The sequence below is a fragment of the Podarcis bocagei genome, assembly GCF_964188305.1.
Source record: "Podarcis bocagei genome assembly, chromosome: 1".
Taxonomy (NCBI): domain Eukaryota; kingdom Metazoa; phylum Chordata; class Lepidosauria; order Squamata; family Lacertidae; genus Podarcis; species Podarcis bocagei.
In genome coordinates, this window is record NC_138125.1 from 91,879,613 (window position 1) to 91,897,504 (window position 17,892).

Sequence of the window (17,892 nt, forward strand, 5' to 3'; positions counted from 1 at the left end):
TTTGTTTTAAGGATGCAGGTGGTGCTGTGGTCTAAACCACTGAGCCTCTTGGGCTTGCTGGTCGGAAGGTCTGCAGTTTGAATCCATGCGGCGGGGTGAGCTCCCATTGCTCTGTCCCAGCTTCTGCCAACCTAGCAGTTCAAAAGCACACCTGTGCAAGTAGATAGATAGGTACTGCTGTGGCAGGAAGGTAAATGGCGTTTCCTTGCGCTCTGGCTTCTGTCACAGTGTTCCATTGCACCAGAAGAGGTTTAGTCATGCTGGCCACATGACCCGGAAAGCTATCTGTGGACAAACGCGGGCTCCCTCAGCCTGAAGTGAGATGAGCGCCACACCCCATAGTCACCTTTGACTGGACTCAACCTTACAGGGGTCCTTTACCTGTTTACCTTTTAATGCTTTTGTGTTCCTAGAGTAGCAAGTGGTAGCTGCCACATGGTTTGGGCTGTCAAGCACTGCAGTGGTTTTGGTTGGTTTAGCTAATCCATATATCTCAGGGTGGTTCACAACATAGCAACATTACGAGAAGCCACCCCAGTCCAAATGAGAAGTCTCCCCTCTATTTTACCAAAATAGGCACTTGTCAGCAGATCTCTCTAAGTTGTGGAACAGTTTTTGAGCCAAAATATAGGGGAAACCCCAAGAAAAGGCTCAACTGAGACAAATTCAGCAAAATCTCTATGAAAGGAAGGAATTAAGACTTTCATACTTCCATGTTTTTCTAGCTGCAAGTGGGTGCTTAATCCACTGGATTGGGACTGTCACATTTAATGGATACGGTTCTAATTTAATTATTCTTTCATGGGTATTGTAATTCTTGTTTCTTAATTACGAAGACCATCGGGTCATAAAGTTTGATGACTTTTAACATGGTGTTGAGATAGGGCTGGGCTGAGACAAAGCTGATGATTTCTCAAGAAACCCATGAAACTATTGAAATGGCCAGACCTGTATAGCTACCTCCTTGGTTTTACCCTACAGAAGATAATAAAGAAATGGAGCAGTATTCTAAGACTGGGCAGATGGTAGCTTGATAATGTTCCACTGTAATTGCCTTTCTCCTGTTAGGACCAATCCCTTTCCTGATAATTTTTGAAAATTTTGTCTTTTTCACTGACACAGTGCACTGAAGATGTCACTGAGCTTTCTCAAGCTCTCTTTCCTGGACAGCTCAGGCCCACCCCACCCATATATCAGAATCATTTTGGAGTCTTTCCTATTTCCAATACTAGGCTTCTTCATATAATTTTGGGGCTTCTGTTGCTTCTTCTCTTGCCATGTCAGAAGAGAGTGGGATTGATTCCCCTGAGCAAGATCTCCATTTGACTTCTAGTCAGCCAGCACCAATCTCAGGGCTTTCTAGCAGCTTTAAATATAGGTGCAGGCAAATCTAGGACTCCATGCGGCTACTCTGGAAAAATAATCTACATAAATTGAATTTTGTTTTTCCACTGGATTCGTCTGTAAGTATATGCTACTGGGCTAAGTTCAAGGTTTTTGTTTTGGTGTATAAAGCCCCATTCAGCTTGAGATAAGGAGACCTGAAAAATTCTCTCATGTCATATACAACCAACTTCTTTGTGTGTTTTGTAATCCTCCTTTAAGTGACTATAGAAGTCAAAGCCCATCAAATTGTTCTGTTTTTGATAACTCCCCGATGAAGACTTTGTCAAAGCTTATTTGGACGATATTGTTACATGACTTATTAGGACTGGATTATTGAGGATTTATTACAATGGGTAGCATTAAACAAAAAATTTGTCCCCAAATCTGTTCTAGAGGTTGGGAGAGTCCCCAGAACGGATTTAGGAGGTCAATGGGGGAGGACATTTCATTGTGCAAGGATTTCTCCTTGCACAATGAAACATTCAGCTTAGTGCTATGTTGTATACAACCCAGTGATAATTTTAATAAAGAACTTTGTATTTTATTCACATATATTTCCCTTAACATTTTTTTCTTAAGAGTTTCTTGCTCAGTTTGGTTTTTTTAAAAGAAAAAAATAGGTTACCTCCAATGACAGCTGAATCACTCCTGACTGCATTGGTGAGTGGCTCTCTCTCATCTGCCTTCCCAAATGGATCTGAAATTCATTAAGGATACAAGAATCATTTTTTATATGCAACGGGCTGGATTCAGCTAATAGGTCCCAATAGCAGAAGCCCAAGCAAGGACTTCTCCTGGTCCAATGGGCTAAAAATATCCAGAATTTCTGGTGACACAGCAAATGACTAGACCAGCAACACCATAATTTCCTGCTCCTGAGTTTTAATATGTGAAGGTAACAAAGACAAATGTGCAACTTGCTGGAAGGAGAGAAAGGAAATACTGAAAGAGGTGCCATTAAAAAAAAATACCCTAGTGTCAGCAAAATACATGCAATTAGACTGCAAATTGATTAGAACACATTACAGTTCTTGGGGCAAAACCCCATTTAACACAGTGAGATTGACTTCTGAGTCACACAAAGGATTACACTTTTAGACAATATGGTGTTTATAAAAATGTTCCTGCCAGTTTTTAGTGACATGTATTTGGATACATACCAGTTTCATAAAACTGAAGGCTGAATAACAGATAGTTGTAACTGTGTGTTGCCTTGTAATATAATGAATTCTGTTGGCTTAGCTAGGATTATGACAGTTTGATTCTTTACTTGTGGGGGTGGAATTATTTGGTTATAAAATGTTGGATGTGTATCCTCTTCAGTATTATTGTATTAGAAGTTATGGAGTGGTGACACAAAATGGGAGTGGAGGCAGAGAATGATAAATTTCTAGTGGAAATAGTCTTAATTTGACCACTTAGTGACCAGAAGTTAAAATCTGTCTAGAGGCGGAAAGTATAGTGAGGGTCAAAGAAATAAAAATTCTGGGGTCTGTCCCATCAACATAACTTTTTTGCATGCACCCCCACCCACCCCAAATCTGCTCCAGAGGATATGAGGAAACAGTATAACAGATTTGGTTGTGCAAAGTGGGAGGAAGTTCCATTGGGCAAGTGTAAATGCTTGCACAGATGGAACAAGTTACTTAGTGCTACACTAGATGCAACCCCTGGTCATTTCTTTTCCTCTTCATAACAATATGTTGTCTTCTTACTGAAAACAACATTAGCTTTCTATTTTCTACCTGGGAACTCGTTGCTACACCAACAATGAGCAAATGAGAAGTCTTGCAAATTGAGACAAGCTGTGTTTCGACACTTCTTCAAGCTGGGTTACTGTCTTTCGCCGTACCATTCACTGATCATCTGGGCATGAGATGAGCCCAGTTGCAAAGGGGCTTGAGGATGGGAAAGGATCAACTAGTTTCAAACCCAGCTCCATCTGTTCTTTATTGGTATCGCGACACATATGTTCTTTGTCTTTTGAGAGGGTTCAGCACACAACACCAACTATTAAGTCTTAATGAATAGCTAACTTCAAATAGTGTGTGAGAGACGGGGTGAGCCAATGGCACAGGTTCTTCCTCCAGAAAGGGCATACATTAAATACATTGTTGTGCAAGATGAAATTACCTGAGTTAAAGAAGTTAAAACATACAGACTATGGGTTGCACATGAAGTTGTCCCCTTCATCCAAGGACTGTTGCACAACAGAGCTTCCCCTTACTCTGTCCTCCTCATGTGCCCTTCAAATGTTAGCCCTTGCACTAATAGGATAACTTCACTGGATACATTGGAACCTCTGTTTTCATACGTAATCCATTCCAGAAGTCCGTTCGACTTCCAAAACGTTCAAGAACTGTGGATCAAAGGGCTGTCAGCTAGTTCCATGGAAAAAAAATGAGAAATGTGGCTCGGAAGCCGTTCAACTTCCAAGGCGCATTTGAAAACAGAAGCATTCACTTCCAGGTTTTCAGCGTTCAGCAGCCAAGACGTGCGAAAACCAAGGTCTGACTGTATTTTGAGGTGCTTTAAACATTTATTCCTTTGAATTTTTTAATGCAGTTATCTATATGTATTGAAATATATGTAACTTTGAATCATTTTTATGTAGCTTGTTTAAAAAAGCGGTTGACATGCCTGTGTTTAGAATTTCGGCTGACAAGCTTTAACATTTCTTGGTGTTATGATTCACTCAGTTAAAAATGAGATTAGGGAAGCACAAAGAGGTGTTTGCTGCTGAGAAGCAGATGGTAAGTAACAAAAGGCACTTCCCCAGTAGAGCCCAGGGAAATTCTGAAGTCAAGGAAATGAACAGTTTCACATAAGACTTTAGTAGAATGCTCTTCTTAAAATAGATATTACTTCCCAAGATGATTTTACCAAAGGTCACCATAAGGGACTGTATTCTATATTTCAAAGACACCTCTAACACAAGTAGTAGGTACTTGACTTTAATGATGGACAGGCTGGCTGAATGGGGTATGCAATTGACAAAGGGTTGTCACCAGCTGACTCAGAGTAAGCCATAGAAACCAGAATTAACTTGCCCACTGCTTTCATTGGGTCCCCCTCTGAGTATATGTTAGTCAGCTTCATTCAACCTGTGTGTGTCAATGCCATCCTGCCGTTCCTCTCAAAGAAGCCCAGGGTGCGAAAATTGTCATTAATAAAACAATACAATGCAGTGAATCTATGCTGATTGCTGAGTATCCACCACTATCACCCCTTCTCCTATGCAAGGCAATAGAGATCTCTCCTCCCCCTCTCTCCCAGTGAGAAGGATGTGTATCCCCAATAGGCTGTGGTGGTGGACAGAACGTCACATCCACTAATGACCCTTGTGGTAACAGACTCCTTGCTGGAAAGGTGGCATTCACCGCCCCCTAATGTTTCCTGGACATTTGTGCCCTTTTCCCACATTCCATTCCTCTATACAAGTCAATTGAAAGATCTCTTTCTCTTCCAGGGAGAAGAGGCTGCACCCCCAAAAAAATCTGTGATGGTGAGGAGAAGCCCACCCACAGCAGTGACCCTTGGGGTAACAGGGTGCACACTGGGAAGTGTGAAATTTTCCCCAACCTAGTCTTTCCTAGGGATCCCCCTGATTACTATTGTACTCATCACAAAAGAGCAAAGTGTGTCCTTGGAGAACTACTGTAGCTATGGTTCTGACATTTGGTAGGCTTCATCCCCAAAGAAGGGGCCCATGCCTACAAACTGCATCCAATTTGGCAAAAAAAGAAGAAGAAAGAAACCTTTTATTTTTATAATTGATATATATCAAGCCTTTACACAGAAACCCCTATTATAGTGATTTAGAAGCCAGCATTTTGTTTTGAAAAGATCTACTTCAGTCCCAAATAATGAATCAAATTGGAAGACTTAAGAGTGGTTCTGAAATAGACTGGGCTGCTGCCCAGTGCTGTGTTTACAAGTCAAATGTTGCGGCCAATGTGCTTTCTCTCTCAGCTGTCATGTCAGCTGATATCTTATGACCATATAATCTTAGCATTTTCTTTATCATCTATGATGTAAGCAAGCAAGAGCAGACTTGGGTGCTGTGTGAGAGACATAGAAGAAGAGAGAGAATGAATGTTTTATTTACACAAGCCCAGAAAAGCACTCAGTGATGCTGCCAGTGCGTCCACGCAAGATATGCTTCCCCAGTAAGTCACAGCTGAAACAAGGCAATATGGACATTAAAAGCAGCACATAAAGAGGAACATATTCACCAAAGGGGAAGTGATTCATAATTTGTTTTCACTTTGCAGAGTGTGAATAACATTGCTTGTTTCCTGCTGAATGTCTCAGGTACAAGACATGATAAAATGGGGATCTGGTGCAAATGCAAATAGTGTTGAAATAAAATAATCTAGGAAATATTATTAAATTGCTATTTCCAAAGTGTGGACAATTTGCATGCAAATCTATTATGCAGAGAGCCAAATAACAACCAATTGCTAGATGAATTGTGGTGTTTAGCTGTATTCTGTTCAGCTGGTTTTCTCATATATAATTTCAAATCTGGGTTGTTGTTTTAGATCATTTGAAAAATTGCCAACCATGACATTAATATTTGCAATATTTTCTGTATGACAGTGATCTAGGAGTAGCCATTTTCATTCCTCCATCTATGGTGATACAAATACTAGCTTCACAATGTGTTTTCCTTCCCAACATACAAAACACTTAAGATTCCCAGGGGGCTATTTAATGACTGCAGGCAAGAAATGAACTGCTGGGATCCTCATCAACAAGTAATATGACTCTCTTTAAAACCAGAGAGGATAAGAGACAAGCAGAGACAAAATGCACACCCACACATAACACAATGTCTTGAATCAATGTGGCCACCAGTCTACGATCTTTCCACTCCTTCTCACCATTATTTTGCTAGGACCTGACGATACCTGAAATGCATGTGGCTTTTTCAGTGGGTGTACAAAGGCTTTGAAAGCCCCTCCCTAAGGCTTTTGACCATTGATCCAATATTGTACTGTTACTTTGTTAAGGCACCTTGAATGCCTAATTTGAGAAGGTGAGTGTGTGTGGTTAATCTCATAGAAATAAATAGTTAAAAAAACCTGCTGCATATTCAATTCTATTTCAGCTCTCATGGCAATCTCTGCACTGTAATCCAGGCCCTTTCCAGTATGAATACGCCCCATCAATTTCATTCTCCTCCATTTCTCAGGGTATATATTAGCAGTCATTTCTTATTGTTAAATTTTATTTTTATGCTTATAATTAAACTCCTGTTCTGAACGTTGGCAGCATGAGAGATGATATTCATGTGTTCTGCAGAAGTGTCCAAAGAACACAGCACACATGTATTTATTTCTCTGCCACAAGGACCAGGAGCACAAGGGAATGGCTTACTGATTGGTCCTCAGGGCTACAGCCATACAAATAGTGAGAAGAGGTCTTTGCTATCAGAGCTGCTAATATCACATAAGTACTGGATCTGCATATGGAGGCAGCAGTGATATCATTCATTTCCTCCCTATTTCACTGGGAGAAGGGAAGTTGGGTGCAATTTCTCATAGGTAGAGCAAGCCCAAGGCTATTAATTTCCTCTTCTTCTGACCTTCCAGACAGTAACCCTCCTATCTCAGCTCTAGTAAAATGGTTCATGGACAAACCAACTGGAAATTCAATTAAATGTTTCTGATTACTCTTCATGAAACCTGCAGAAAATTTCATTTCCATTTCCTGATCTCAACCAGTCACTTACAATAGTTACCCTGCATGAATCCATTGGTAAGATATGAAGGACTTCAACTAGTATAAATCTAGTTGCATGCTTCAGATTTACTGAGCTGGATGATATTGGGGTCCCCTAGTCTCAACCAAGGGAAACTAATACCCCTTTCTTTTTGTTACACAGCTCAATATTTTCTAATTAAAAGTAGAACCATCAAACAGACATGCTATTGAACAAACATCCTGAACAGTTTGTTGAACATACCTGATGAAGAGTATATCGTAGTTGCTGTATTTACATCGACTTCAACCAAAGATCTACAGTTTGATTCAGACAAGGAACCAACGACTGTCACAGGTGCTATGCTGGGATGCCGTAAAGCAGCTTTCAGGGGAGCTATGTTGTTGTACTGGACAGATGACATGCATCCTATGAACCCAAAGGAGTTTGCTTTGGAGACTTCTGGATCTAGTCCCTGACTATCTGTAAAATGCAAAGAAAACTGAGGTTATTTTGCTTGCTTTTTGTATATGAAAAAAAAGAAAAAGCATTTGAAATAAGTGAGTTTAACCACATCTAGTGCTATTTTTCTGGAAAAAGAGGTGTGTGAGTTCAGCATCATCACCTCCCTTGTTCTCTGATAATGCCAATGGTACCCACCTGAGAGGTGCCAGAACTGAGCTGGCGAGTTCCAGCTGAAAAAAAGCACTGACCACATCTGCTATCATAAGGAGTTCTACTGTTTGATAGTCACCACTTCTGCTTAGAGAAATAGCACAGCTAGCCTTTCTCATTGGTGGGAGTGGGATGTGCAAAACAATCAACATAAATGCATAATGTAAAACCTGGAATAATGCTTCTAGTTCCCCAAATTAGGACGATATGAACATAATCAGTTGGAGAATCCTGAAGTTAAGTTTCATATGACCAAACATCAGCAGTCTGGGATAGTCAATGAAGGGCCCTCCAGAAGTTGTGGGGCTATCAGCCCCCACGGTCAGTGATCAGGAATGATGCCTGCTCTAGATGTGTTTTCCGTGGCAGCTGCTGAGTCTGGAGTAAAGTTTTTACATAACCCATCCTTGATGTGTCTAATAACGGCTATACTTTTCCGCTGCTGATTCACAGCTATGCTCCTGCTTGTGCTATTATGGCTGTCCCCATTATTTAAGACAGGATGTAAGTGAAAAAGGAAACTTTCACTCTTGAAAGATCTGGAAAAGGGAAATACACTTTAAAAACCAAGCTGTAAAGCTCAAAATGGGCCATGCTATTTTTCAAAATAAATCTAGTCTTCTGCAGCACCTCTGGACTATTTTTCTCTCTCATTTCTCTTGGGGATCCTATCTCTTGTTCACCACTCTTACAGCACTATCCTATGCATGTTTACTCGGAAACACAAAATCAAAGTAATCTCTTGGAGGTGGTGACTGTGTAAGATAACTTATAGATGCAAGAGAGCATTGACACTTGCAAAGTGCAGTGCTCCAATAATGAAGGTGCCACCTTGGATGAAGATGATGCTATTATCACTGGGACTACAAAGCCACTGACCTTTCCTTTTGCAATAACCCATTCCAGGGTATTTAATAACCATAAGTTTTCAGGGGGCTAAAGTTTTACATATTAATTCAAATTCAGCACCTCTGGCTGCATGGTGCCCTATAAGAGAATACCAATGGCAAAGAGGTGAAAATGCCACTGCCTAAGATGTCATGTTCATTTGCTACTACAGCCTGGGGGTGTGCGAAGCATTAATCATTCACACCCCATTCTTATTAATCACTCACAAACTCGCTGACCTCACTGCCCTTATGCAATCACAGAACATTGCAGCTGTAGGCTGGACCACTGGAGGGAGAAAGCCCAGGCAGAATCCGCTTTCTAAAGACACACACAAAAAGTATCTTAAAGACCAACAGATTTACTGTGGCACCAGCTTTTTATTGTGCTTATTTTTATAATGTTATGTTACTATAAATCTGCTTGTTTTTAATGTGGCACATGACTCTTCGAGAGTTTGTTGCAACAAGATAGCATTGCTGAAGTTTTTGAAGGATTTCATCTCTTTTGGTGGCCCTTCCTTATCAGAATGTTGCTACATATGTCTCTAAACAGATTTAAACAGGATGTTTCTTTAGATAAGCCATTTTTAAAAGTATACTAAGGGCTACTTACCACATCATAGGCAAACATTAAAGTTCAGGATCATGAATACAAGAAATGTGTGTGTTGTTTAGACTGATAAAGGGCATGGCAACACATAGCTAAAGGTAAAGGTAAAGGATGGTTAAGTCCAGTCAAAGGTGACTAAGGGGTTACGACGCTCATCTCGCTTTCAGGCCGAGGGAGCCGGCGTTTGTCCACAAACAGCTTTCTGGGTCATGTGGCCAGCATGACTAAGCTGCTTCTGGCACAACAGAACACTGTGAAGGAAACCAGACTGCACAGAAACACAATTTACCTTCCCACTACAGTGGTACCTATTTATCTACTTGCACTGGCATGCTTTCGAACTGCTAGGTAGGCAGGAGCTGGGACAGAGCAATGGGAGCTCACCCCGTTGTGCAGATTCAAATCACCGACCTTCTGATCGGCAAGCCCAAGAGGCTCAGTGGTTTAGACCACAGCGCCACCTGCATACCCTTGCCTGAACATGACCCACACTCAGGAGCACTGCCAGGAGCCTTAACCATCTAGTCACTTCACATTCTTCCCAAGCCTTTTGTAGAAAGTTTGAGCATTGACTGAAATCAGACTAGAAGCACTTTCCATAGTGCCTTACTGGGAAAGCTGTATGCCTAGCAGAATGAAGTTCCAGTGCAAACAGTAGGCTTGGTATGCCCACCCAATACAAATTAATAATATAATAGCTAGACTTCATACTGCCCTTTCCAACTGGTGACTGCAGATCCCTGCCTGGCTCACTCACAAATTAGAAGAGAGAGGCATAGTAATTAGCAATGAATTTCTGCACTGGAGCACACAAGCCAGGCAGACAATCAGCCTCAGGCATACTTGTTTCCGAGCACAGCCACTAAACATAAAATTGAGTCCTTGGGGCTCTGTGGGAAGTGAGTCTGCAATTAGAAGGCACACTGGCCATATCCTCAGCACCGCTGTGGGGAGCAAAAATACAAATGGTTCTGAGTTTGTTCCTCATTCTTTAAAGGTGGGTGCAAACTAGGGCTGGGCAAATTGGTCACTTTTGGTTTCTCTCAATTTCTCATTGTTTCAGTCTTAACTTCAGACTTCCACATTGCCACATTAGCATGCAATTTAAAAACAAAAAGTCCTCGTGAAAATTTATCCCAATACACATATTTTTTTGCAAGCAATTTTCCCCAGTTCATTTTTTCTCTTTCTTATTTTCACCAATATCTTTATGTACATTTTGCCATAGTAAATGCAGTTTTGTACACACTACATGGCTGGAGGACAGCACTGCAAAATCTGGAGAAGTGCAAATTTTGAAGGATGGCTATGTTTCAGAATATGTGAATTAAAGTTCGCCCTTAAATGTGAACCAAATTTCTCCCACATCACTAAGTCAGTGCAGCATCTTTCTATGAAAACGGATTCCAGTCATATGTGAATGAGGCACAATTATGTACACATGTGTGCATTAAACCCACACAGAGATAAGATGCTTCTCAGAAGAGGGAAAAGACTCAGAGTCATCAGCTTTCCTGGAAAGTGCTGCAATGGAGCCACAGCTACAAAATAAGAATCACAAAAATGACAGCTCATGTGGAGATTTGCTTTGCCTATCTAGTTTTAGCACTTCCCCTTTTTAGTGTGAAATCGTATACTTCTGAATGCACTTAGGTTTCAAGATGCCGGGTTTCCTTGTTAAACTGTACACAAAAGCAACACATTCCCTGTGGCCTTTTAAACTGTGGGTGGGGGTACTGTTTTTATTTGTTACTATGTTATGTATTTTTGAGCTTTTATACTGTAAACCACCCTGTGACCCTCAGATTAAGGGTGGTATAGAAATTTAATAAATAAATAAAATTGAACAAATCACTCTCAAGTCAATCCCTTTCAACTCTACAATTCAATGATTCTATGAAACCAGCATAAGATTTCAATGTTAGGGTGTTTCTGCACCCTTAAAAATTCAAGTTGAAGTGTGGGGGGGAGGGGGGAGAATAGGCATACAATAAGTTGGTGCTAGCATCATATCTGCCTGGTGCCTCCGAAGCGTAAGCAGTAGTTAGTTGTCTTTCCTGCCCTCACTAAGAAACCATATTTCTCTGGGCAAAATCAAAATGGTCTTTTGCTCTCGGGCATAATCACTTGTCTGCCCCAAAAGAAGGTGTGAGTCACATTCCAGATATAGCTGACAGTTATCTTAATAAGTCATTGATGAAGATCAGGCTACACCAAACTTACTGAAATTAACTGAAATTAGCAGCCCTTTGAACAGTAAAGTAACATGCTCCAAGTATAGTATTTGGGCTTTTATTACACATCGCCATCACTTCACAAAAACTCTTGACAAGTTTCTGCTGAGTATAATGTGCACATGCGAACACTCATTTTTGCCCACACATTTCTTGAACATCCTGGGAGAATGGGTGTTTTAAAGTCTAAAGAAGACAGTGCTATGAAGAGGGAACTTGAACATTTTTGTTCAAACTCAAAAGTCATCCGTGCGACCCTTGCAAAGCAAAGTGTCACAACATGACCGCTCCCATTTTATTTTCATTTTGTTTTTTTAATCACCATGTGGAATACTGTAATAAGAAAAGACTTGATGGATGCAACATAATGGGGAACTGTAGATACCAAACAAAGGAATACAAGATTCTTTTGATAGCAGACAGCTGCAGTCAATTGAGAGAGCAACTTTTCAGGCTAAAAATAAAGCTGCAAGAGAGAATCTCAAGGGGGAAGAGGGCGGAGACTTTGCAACCTTCCATTTCGACAATGTTCCCTAAAGAGATCCTATAGATGCTCTCTGGAGAGTAACACAAGACACAGCAATTAAGTAATATTACTGTGCAAACTCTATTTCTGAAAATAGTAGCACTCTCCAGAGGTGGATGTAGAATGTTTTTCTCTCAACGTTAAGTGACTTTCCCCCCACTCAGCTCATGCCGAGATCCATGTAGGTTTGTGCTATGGAGAATGAACTTTGCCAGGAAGCTGGCTATGGTCTAGCTTGTCACGTTCTCTGAGCAAACCAGGACTGGTAAGCCAGGAACAAACCTTGGCTTCTGCTTGTGGTTTGTTTGGAGAGAAGCAAACCAAAAGCCAGAGACTGGATGACAAGCAAGCCCTAGCACCACATCAGCAGGAGGAAGGATGCCACAGGAACTTTTGAACAACATGTACCAATATAAACTATGGTTTAATGTGATGCGCAAACCACAAGATGGAACTCAAAAAACAAAGGGCACCACGAGTAATTCTTTGTTTCTGGGTGGGCAAGGAAAGTGTGTCAAGGGTAGGGAATCAATTAAAAACAATCTGCATCTTTACGTGTTTGTGATAAAAAGCAGCCTATCTTCCTTGACATGATACTGATTTTGAAGAGTGAAGAAAGTAATAGTTCCTCAAGGTGAGAGACAAAGAGTTGAAAGGAAAGAAAGTTATGTTTTCCTTTGCTTTACAGAAAAATAAATAGATAATCTATGTATAAGCAAGCAAACTGAGCCCCGGGCCAGTTCAACATGATGAAATATCAGGGCAAATGTCACACAAATGTGCTACAACTATCTGCCTTCCTCTGCTGCCTTTCTGCAGAATATGGGAGGACAGGTGGGAAAAGAAGAAAAAGTGGTTGGTGAACCTACCAAGTACTTCTTTGAAGTGGAATTCTTAAAAAGACAGAAGACTGTGCTGCTGCCATGTAAGCACATGGATTAGTCTTTCATAGGGCCATGAATGATGAAAAACTGCCAAGAATGTTCAAACACAACAAAACAATTCCTTGAAGCCACAGCTTAGAGAGCCCTGCAAACATGGGCATGAGATAGTTTGAAAACAAGAAGCCAGAATGTGTTAAGCACTAACAAGCATTTAACAGCTCAGCTTTTTAAAGACAGAACATACTTGAGGTCATACATAGATAGAAAAGGGAAAGAGATCTTTAGAGAAAACAGAACTACTTTTGAATTTATAAGGTCAAGATTAGGTAAGATTAGAAAATTGATACCTGTACAACGACATGCTTCCAAGCAAAAAAGGATATTAGGAAGAATATGTTGGAACTGCATGGGTTATGTTTCTATATATGTGTGTAAACATTTGATATGTAACACTCCATCTGAGGTCTGAAGTGGTATAATACAGTAGCAGATGCGGTACATCATGCAAATTTGCTGATCATGTGCTTCAGTGCTTGGGATGAGGTTAAGATTATTGGGGAGGGGGGATAGAATGTAAAATGTTCCATGAAATTAGAAAACTTTACAGCTCCTTTCAATATCTTCACTAAAGTCAGCCACCCAAACTCTGAAAAGCCAAAACCACAAACTGTACCATTAGAATGTGCAATGGGAAACAGAAAAAAATGTTAATAAGGAATATTATAAGAAATAAACAGGATGTGTTTTTTAGCTCTTCTTGGGATCACAGGTGTACTTCAAACCTTCATCCATTTAATGAGAGAGCAGGGATGTGGGATCACAACCAAGGGCAGTCGCTGAATTGCAATGACAGCAATTCAGAAATCAACACATGGTCTTTTGAATAAGGAAAGTGCTTCTGTAGGAACTCAGCTCTGTAATTTCAAAATCTGTTATTTCATCAATACTGTTATTTTGGAGATTTTAGGTCATGCTTAAACAGCTACCGGAGAAATATCTGTGATTAGGGTTGTTTTATTTTATTCTAGCTAGGGTGGACAGATTTTTCCCTAGCTTATTTTCTTAAGTCTTTCACAGTTTGGCAGTGGCTTGTGTTCCATTCCATCCATTCTCTAATTTTCTTCCTGAGAATTTCTGTAATTGATTTCAAAATAAGCTTCTATTCATTCAGTGAACCTTTCCCTCGCAGGTAAGCCATGCACATGACTGACTGTGCACATTAAAAACCACCCCTTTACTATTGAATGGAAAGCACAGTAGTTTAAAACTAAGCTCTTTTACCGTCCTTAAAAATTCCCAGATGAGAAATGCAAACGAAGGGAAAACAGATTGCCCGGAAGGAATGCAATTAATTTGAGGAAAAAGCCAGGCCGGTTTCATAAGTTTCACCCCAATCCAGATAAGTAGAGCCACATCTTGAATGTGCATCCAAGAGTGGCTATAGATTTTAAAGCACTGAACAATGCCTGCCTGTTAACTTCAGCTTAATGGAGCCTCCAGCTAATCTATCAAGTGCTTTAACTAAAAGAAATGGTGCTGCATCATGCACATAATTGCATGATTAAACAGAAGTGTGGGAAACTGTGTGGAAATTTTATCATTCTTTTACATGTTTAAAGATATGGAAATCACATGGGATGGCCTTACTGGAACAGAATAGCTAGCTTTCTGCAGTCAGGGTCAGGGGCGTCTTAAGCATATGCAGCGCCGGGGTGCAAAGATCCGACCGACACCCCCCCCCCAGGTTGCCCAAAGTTGTTGACCTTTTTTAAGGGCGGGCCAGCAAAGCATGCATGGCAGACCTGGCCTAGCTGGCCACCTCAGCCACAGCGGAGGAGTCTGAGGTGGCGGCAGCAGAAGCAGAGCAAGGCCGGAACCAGGCACCTGGGGAGGGGGCAAGGAGAGCCCAGCACAACAACAGTTGAGCCCAAGGCGGTGCCGGCGGTGACTGAGCAAAGCCGGGTGCCTCGTGTGAGCAGCATGCACTCACTGGGCCTCTCGACAGCCCACCAATCCCAGGCGCGCAAGAGGGCGGAGCCGGCTGGCTGCCTCAGCACCTCGATCGCCCACAGCAGAAGAGCTGAGGTGCTCCAACCATAGGCACCGACTCCATGGGGCTTGAGGGGGCTCGAGCCCCCTCAAAAAAATTTTTTGGGGGGCTCAGCCCCCCCAATAATCTCGGGCGGGCGCCCTTCCAGCAGAGCGCCACTGCCGTCCCCCGCCGCCTCCTCCTCACCTGCTCCTTCGCCAGCCAGCCAGCCGCGCGCCCTAATCGGAGGCACTGCCGGAAATCCCGCGAGAACAGGGGAATCCCGACTGGCCACACCTCCCAGCCAGCCAATCGGCTGGCTGGGGGGCGTGGCTTGCCCTATTTAGGGCCGGAGCCACTTTATTTGCATATTCATGAGCTTATTTATTATCCATGAGCTTTCCCGGGCCCCCCCAATATTTTTTCTAAGTCCGCGTCCCTGGCTCCAACGGGCTCTGCTCTGCTCTGCCTGGCAGCAGCTGTCGGTTCTTCCCAATCCCCAAACTCCAAATCTCGGCCCCGGACTCTCGGCCCAGCACCCGGGTGCCCCGCTCCCCTAGTGCCTATGGGTAAGACGGCCCTGGTCAGGGTCAAAATATGAAACCAGCCATCCTTTTCTAGCATTAACTTCTTCACTGTCCATGTGATCTATTTTACCTTACATGAATTAACCTTTAATGCACAAAGTGAGAGAGAGTGCATTTTAATGTGCACAATGGCTTATGTGCTTGGCTTACCTGCAAAATCAGGAGGAAATGGACAGAAATTAATGACAGAAGAGATCAAGCTGTATTCTTGGAAATCCTGACCGAAGGAATTGTGAAAATGGAACCTATCACTGTGGATCTGTGACCAGGCCCAGATAATTTAGAGACCCCAGATCCAAGGTGGAATTTAGAGGGAAAGGAATTTCAGAAGCATCTTAATTTGAGCCAGCATGCTGCAGAGGACTGTCAGACTACAATGGTTCCAAACCACAAGGCTAACTGGATGGCCTTGGACCAGTCCCACCTCTCAGCCTTACCTACCTCAAATGGTTGTTATGTGTAGGGTGGAGGTGGAGTACAACATATGCCACCTTGAATTCCATGAGAAGAAAGGCGTTTTATGAATGCAATCATTAATAAAATGAATGAATGGCTAACAGAAATGCAAGAGGAGATGTGCAAAGGTGGCTCCAAGGGTAGAGATGAATGGTTATACAGAGACAGATAGATAATTTGCACAAAACATTATTGCGTCCTAAAGAATAAAAATGGATAGAATCAAATACAAAAATAGAACTGGAGCCCTTCTGATGCAGCAATGTAACCTGCAATTCTGTCGGCATTTTAAAAGAGTGTTTTTGCAATCATTATTTGTCTGTTCTAAAATTAGCAATAATCACAACTTCCCAAGAGGATCTGTAAGCCCAAGAAGATTGGCAAACTATGGATTTAATTCTTGCACTTCTTTAAAGGTCACAGGACACATAGCAATGGATTAAGGGCATTACGGAACACGATACACATCCTGTGCAGCTTCACTGAAGCAAGGATGTGCCACAGCTGTTGGCCCAGTTCACTTTCAAGGCAGTTCCACGAACTAATTCGACAATTTATAGCACAGAATGTTGAAAACCCGGCAAGGGGTGGGAGTGACTTTATCACTGTAGTTCTATATAGTATTTCACAGTTTTCCTCAGTCTAGCCTCAAGGAAACCTAACACCTTTCTCTGAAAGATAAACTAAATGTATGCATAAGAAGTGCACGTCATAATTCCAGCAAAATATCCTAAATCTCTTAGCAGTGTGTATATGAACATACATGACTGCTGGCTGCACACATGTGAATCCAGGTTCACATTTGTAACATGCCAAAGTATGGGCTAGCCCACATAATCTCATGCCTAAATATATCTGTTAGGCTGCAGTTCTCTAAAAGATTGCTCTAGTCTTGTTGTTTTTGCATATATATATATGCCATCTTCATGGCAGATTTAGAACAACGTTTCCTAAACTCCTACCCACGCAAACCTCTCTTGTACCTGCGATACGTTGACAATATTTTTATCATCTGGACACATGGTCAACAGACCCTGGACACCTTTCACCAGAAATTTAATGATTTTCACCCCACAATCAACCTTACAATGAATCAATCTATGCAAGAAATACATTTTTGGACACTACTATAAAAATACAGGATGGGCGCATAGACACCACCTTATACCGTAAACCAACTGACCGACAAACATATCTACATGCCTCTAGCTACCATCCCAAACATACCAAACAGTCCATTGTATATAGCCAGGCACTACGTTACAGCCGCATCTGTTCCAATTCTACAGACAGAGACTCTCACCTAAGAGATCTACAGCGAACCTTTTTAGAACTAAAATACCCAGCAGATGAAGTTAGACAACAGATCAACAGAGCCAGACTGATACCCAGAGAGAACTTGCTGCAAGACAGACCCAAAAAAGAAAATAACAGAACACCTCTAGTCATCACATACAGCTCCCAAGTTAAAACAGTACAACGCATCATCAGAGATCTACAACCTCTCCTGGACAATGACAGTTCTCTTTCTCAAGCTCTGGGAGGAAGACCTTTCATTGCCTACAGATAGCCACCCAATCTTAAACAACTCCTAACCCACAATAATACTACAACCAGACTTAACACGGACACTGGCACCAGAGCCTGCAATAAACCCAGATGCCAACTTTGCTGCCACATACACCCGGACAACACCATTACTGGCCCCAACAACATCACACATACCATCTCGGGACTATTTAATTGCTCATCGTCTAACATTGTGTATGCCATCAAATGCCAACAGTGTCCTTCAGCTCTCTATATTGGACAAACAGGCCAAACCTTACGCCAAAGAATAAACGGACATAAATCTGACATCAAGAATCACAAAACAGAGAAACCAGTAGGAGAACACTTCAATCTCCC

General features: G+C 41.8%; 1 protein-coding gene across 2 annotated transcripts in view; it reads right to left on the reverse strand.

The window, feature by feature from the left end:
* The window catches only part of CNTNAP5 (contactin associated protein family member 5), a 326,754-nt gene that overhangs the window by 12,928 nt on the left and 295,934 nt on the right, over positions 1-17,892 (reverse strand). For both annotated transcript variants that reach the window (XM_081196914.1, XM_081196913.1), the window contains 2 exons: positions 7,358-7,576; positions 2,012-2,083 (listed from right to left, as the gene is read on the reverse strand). In XM_081196914.1, the coding sequence (XP_081053040.1) occupies positions 2,012-2,083; positions 7,358-7,576 (291 nt within the window). The remainder of the gene's footprint in view (positions 1-2,011; positions 2,084-7,357; positions 7,577-17,892) is intronic.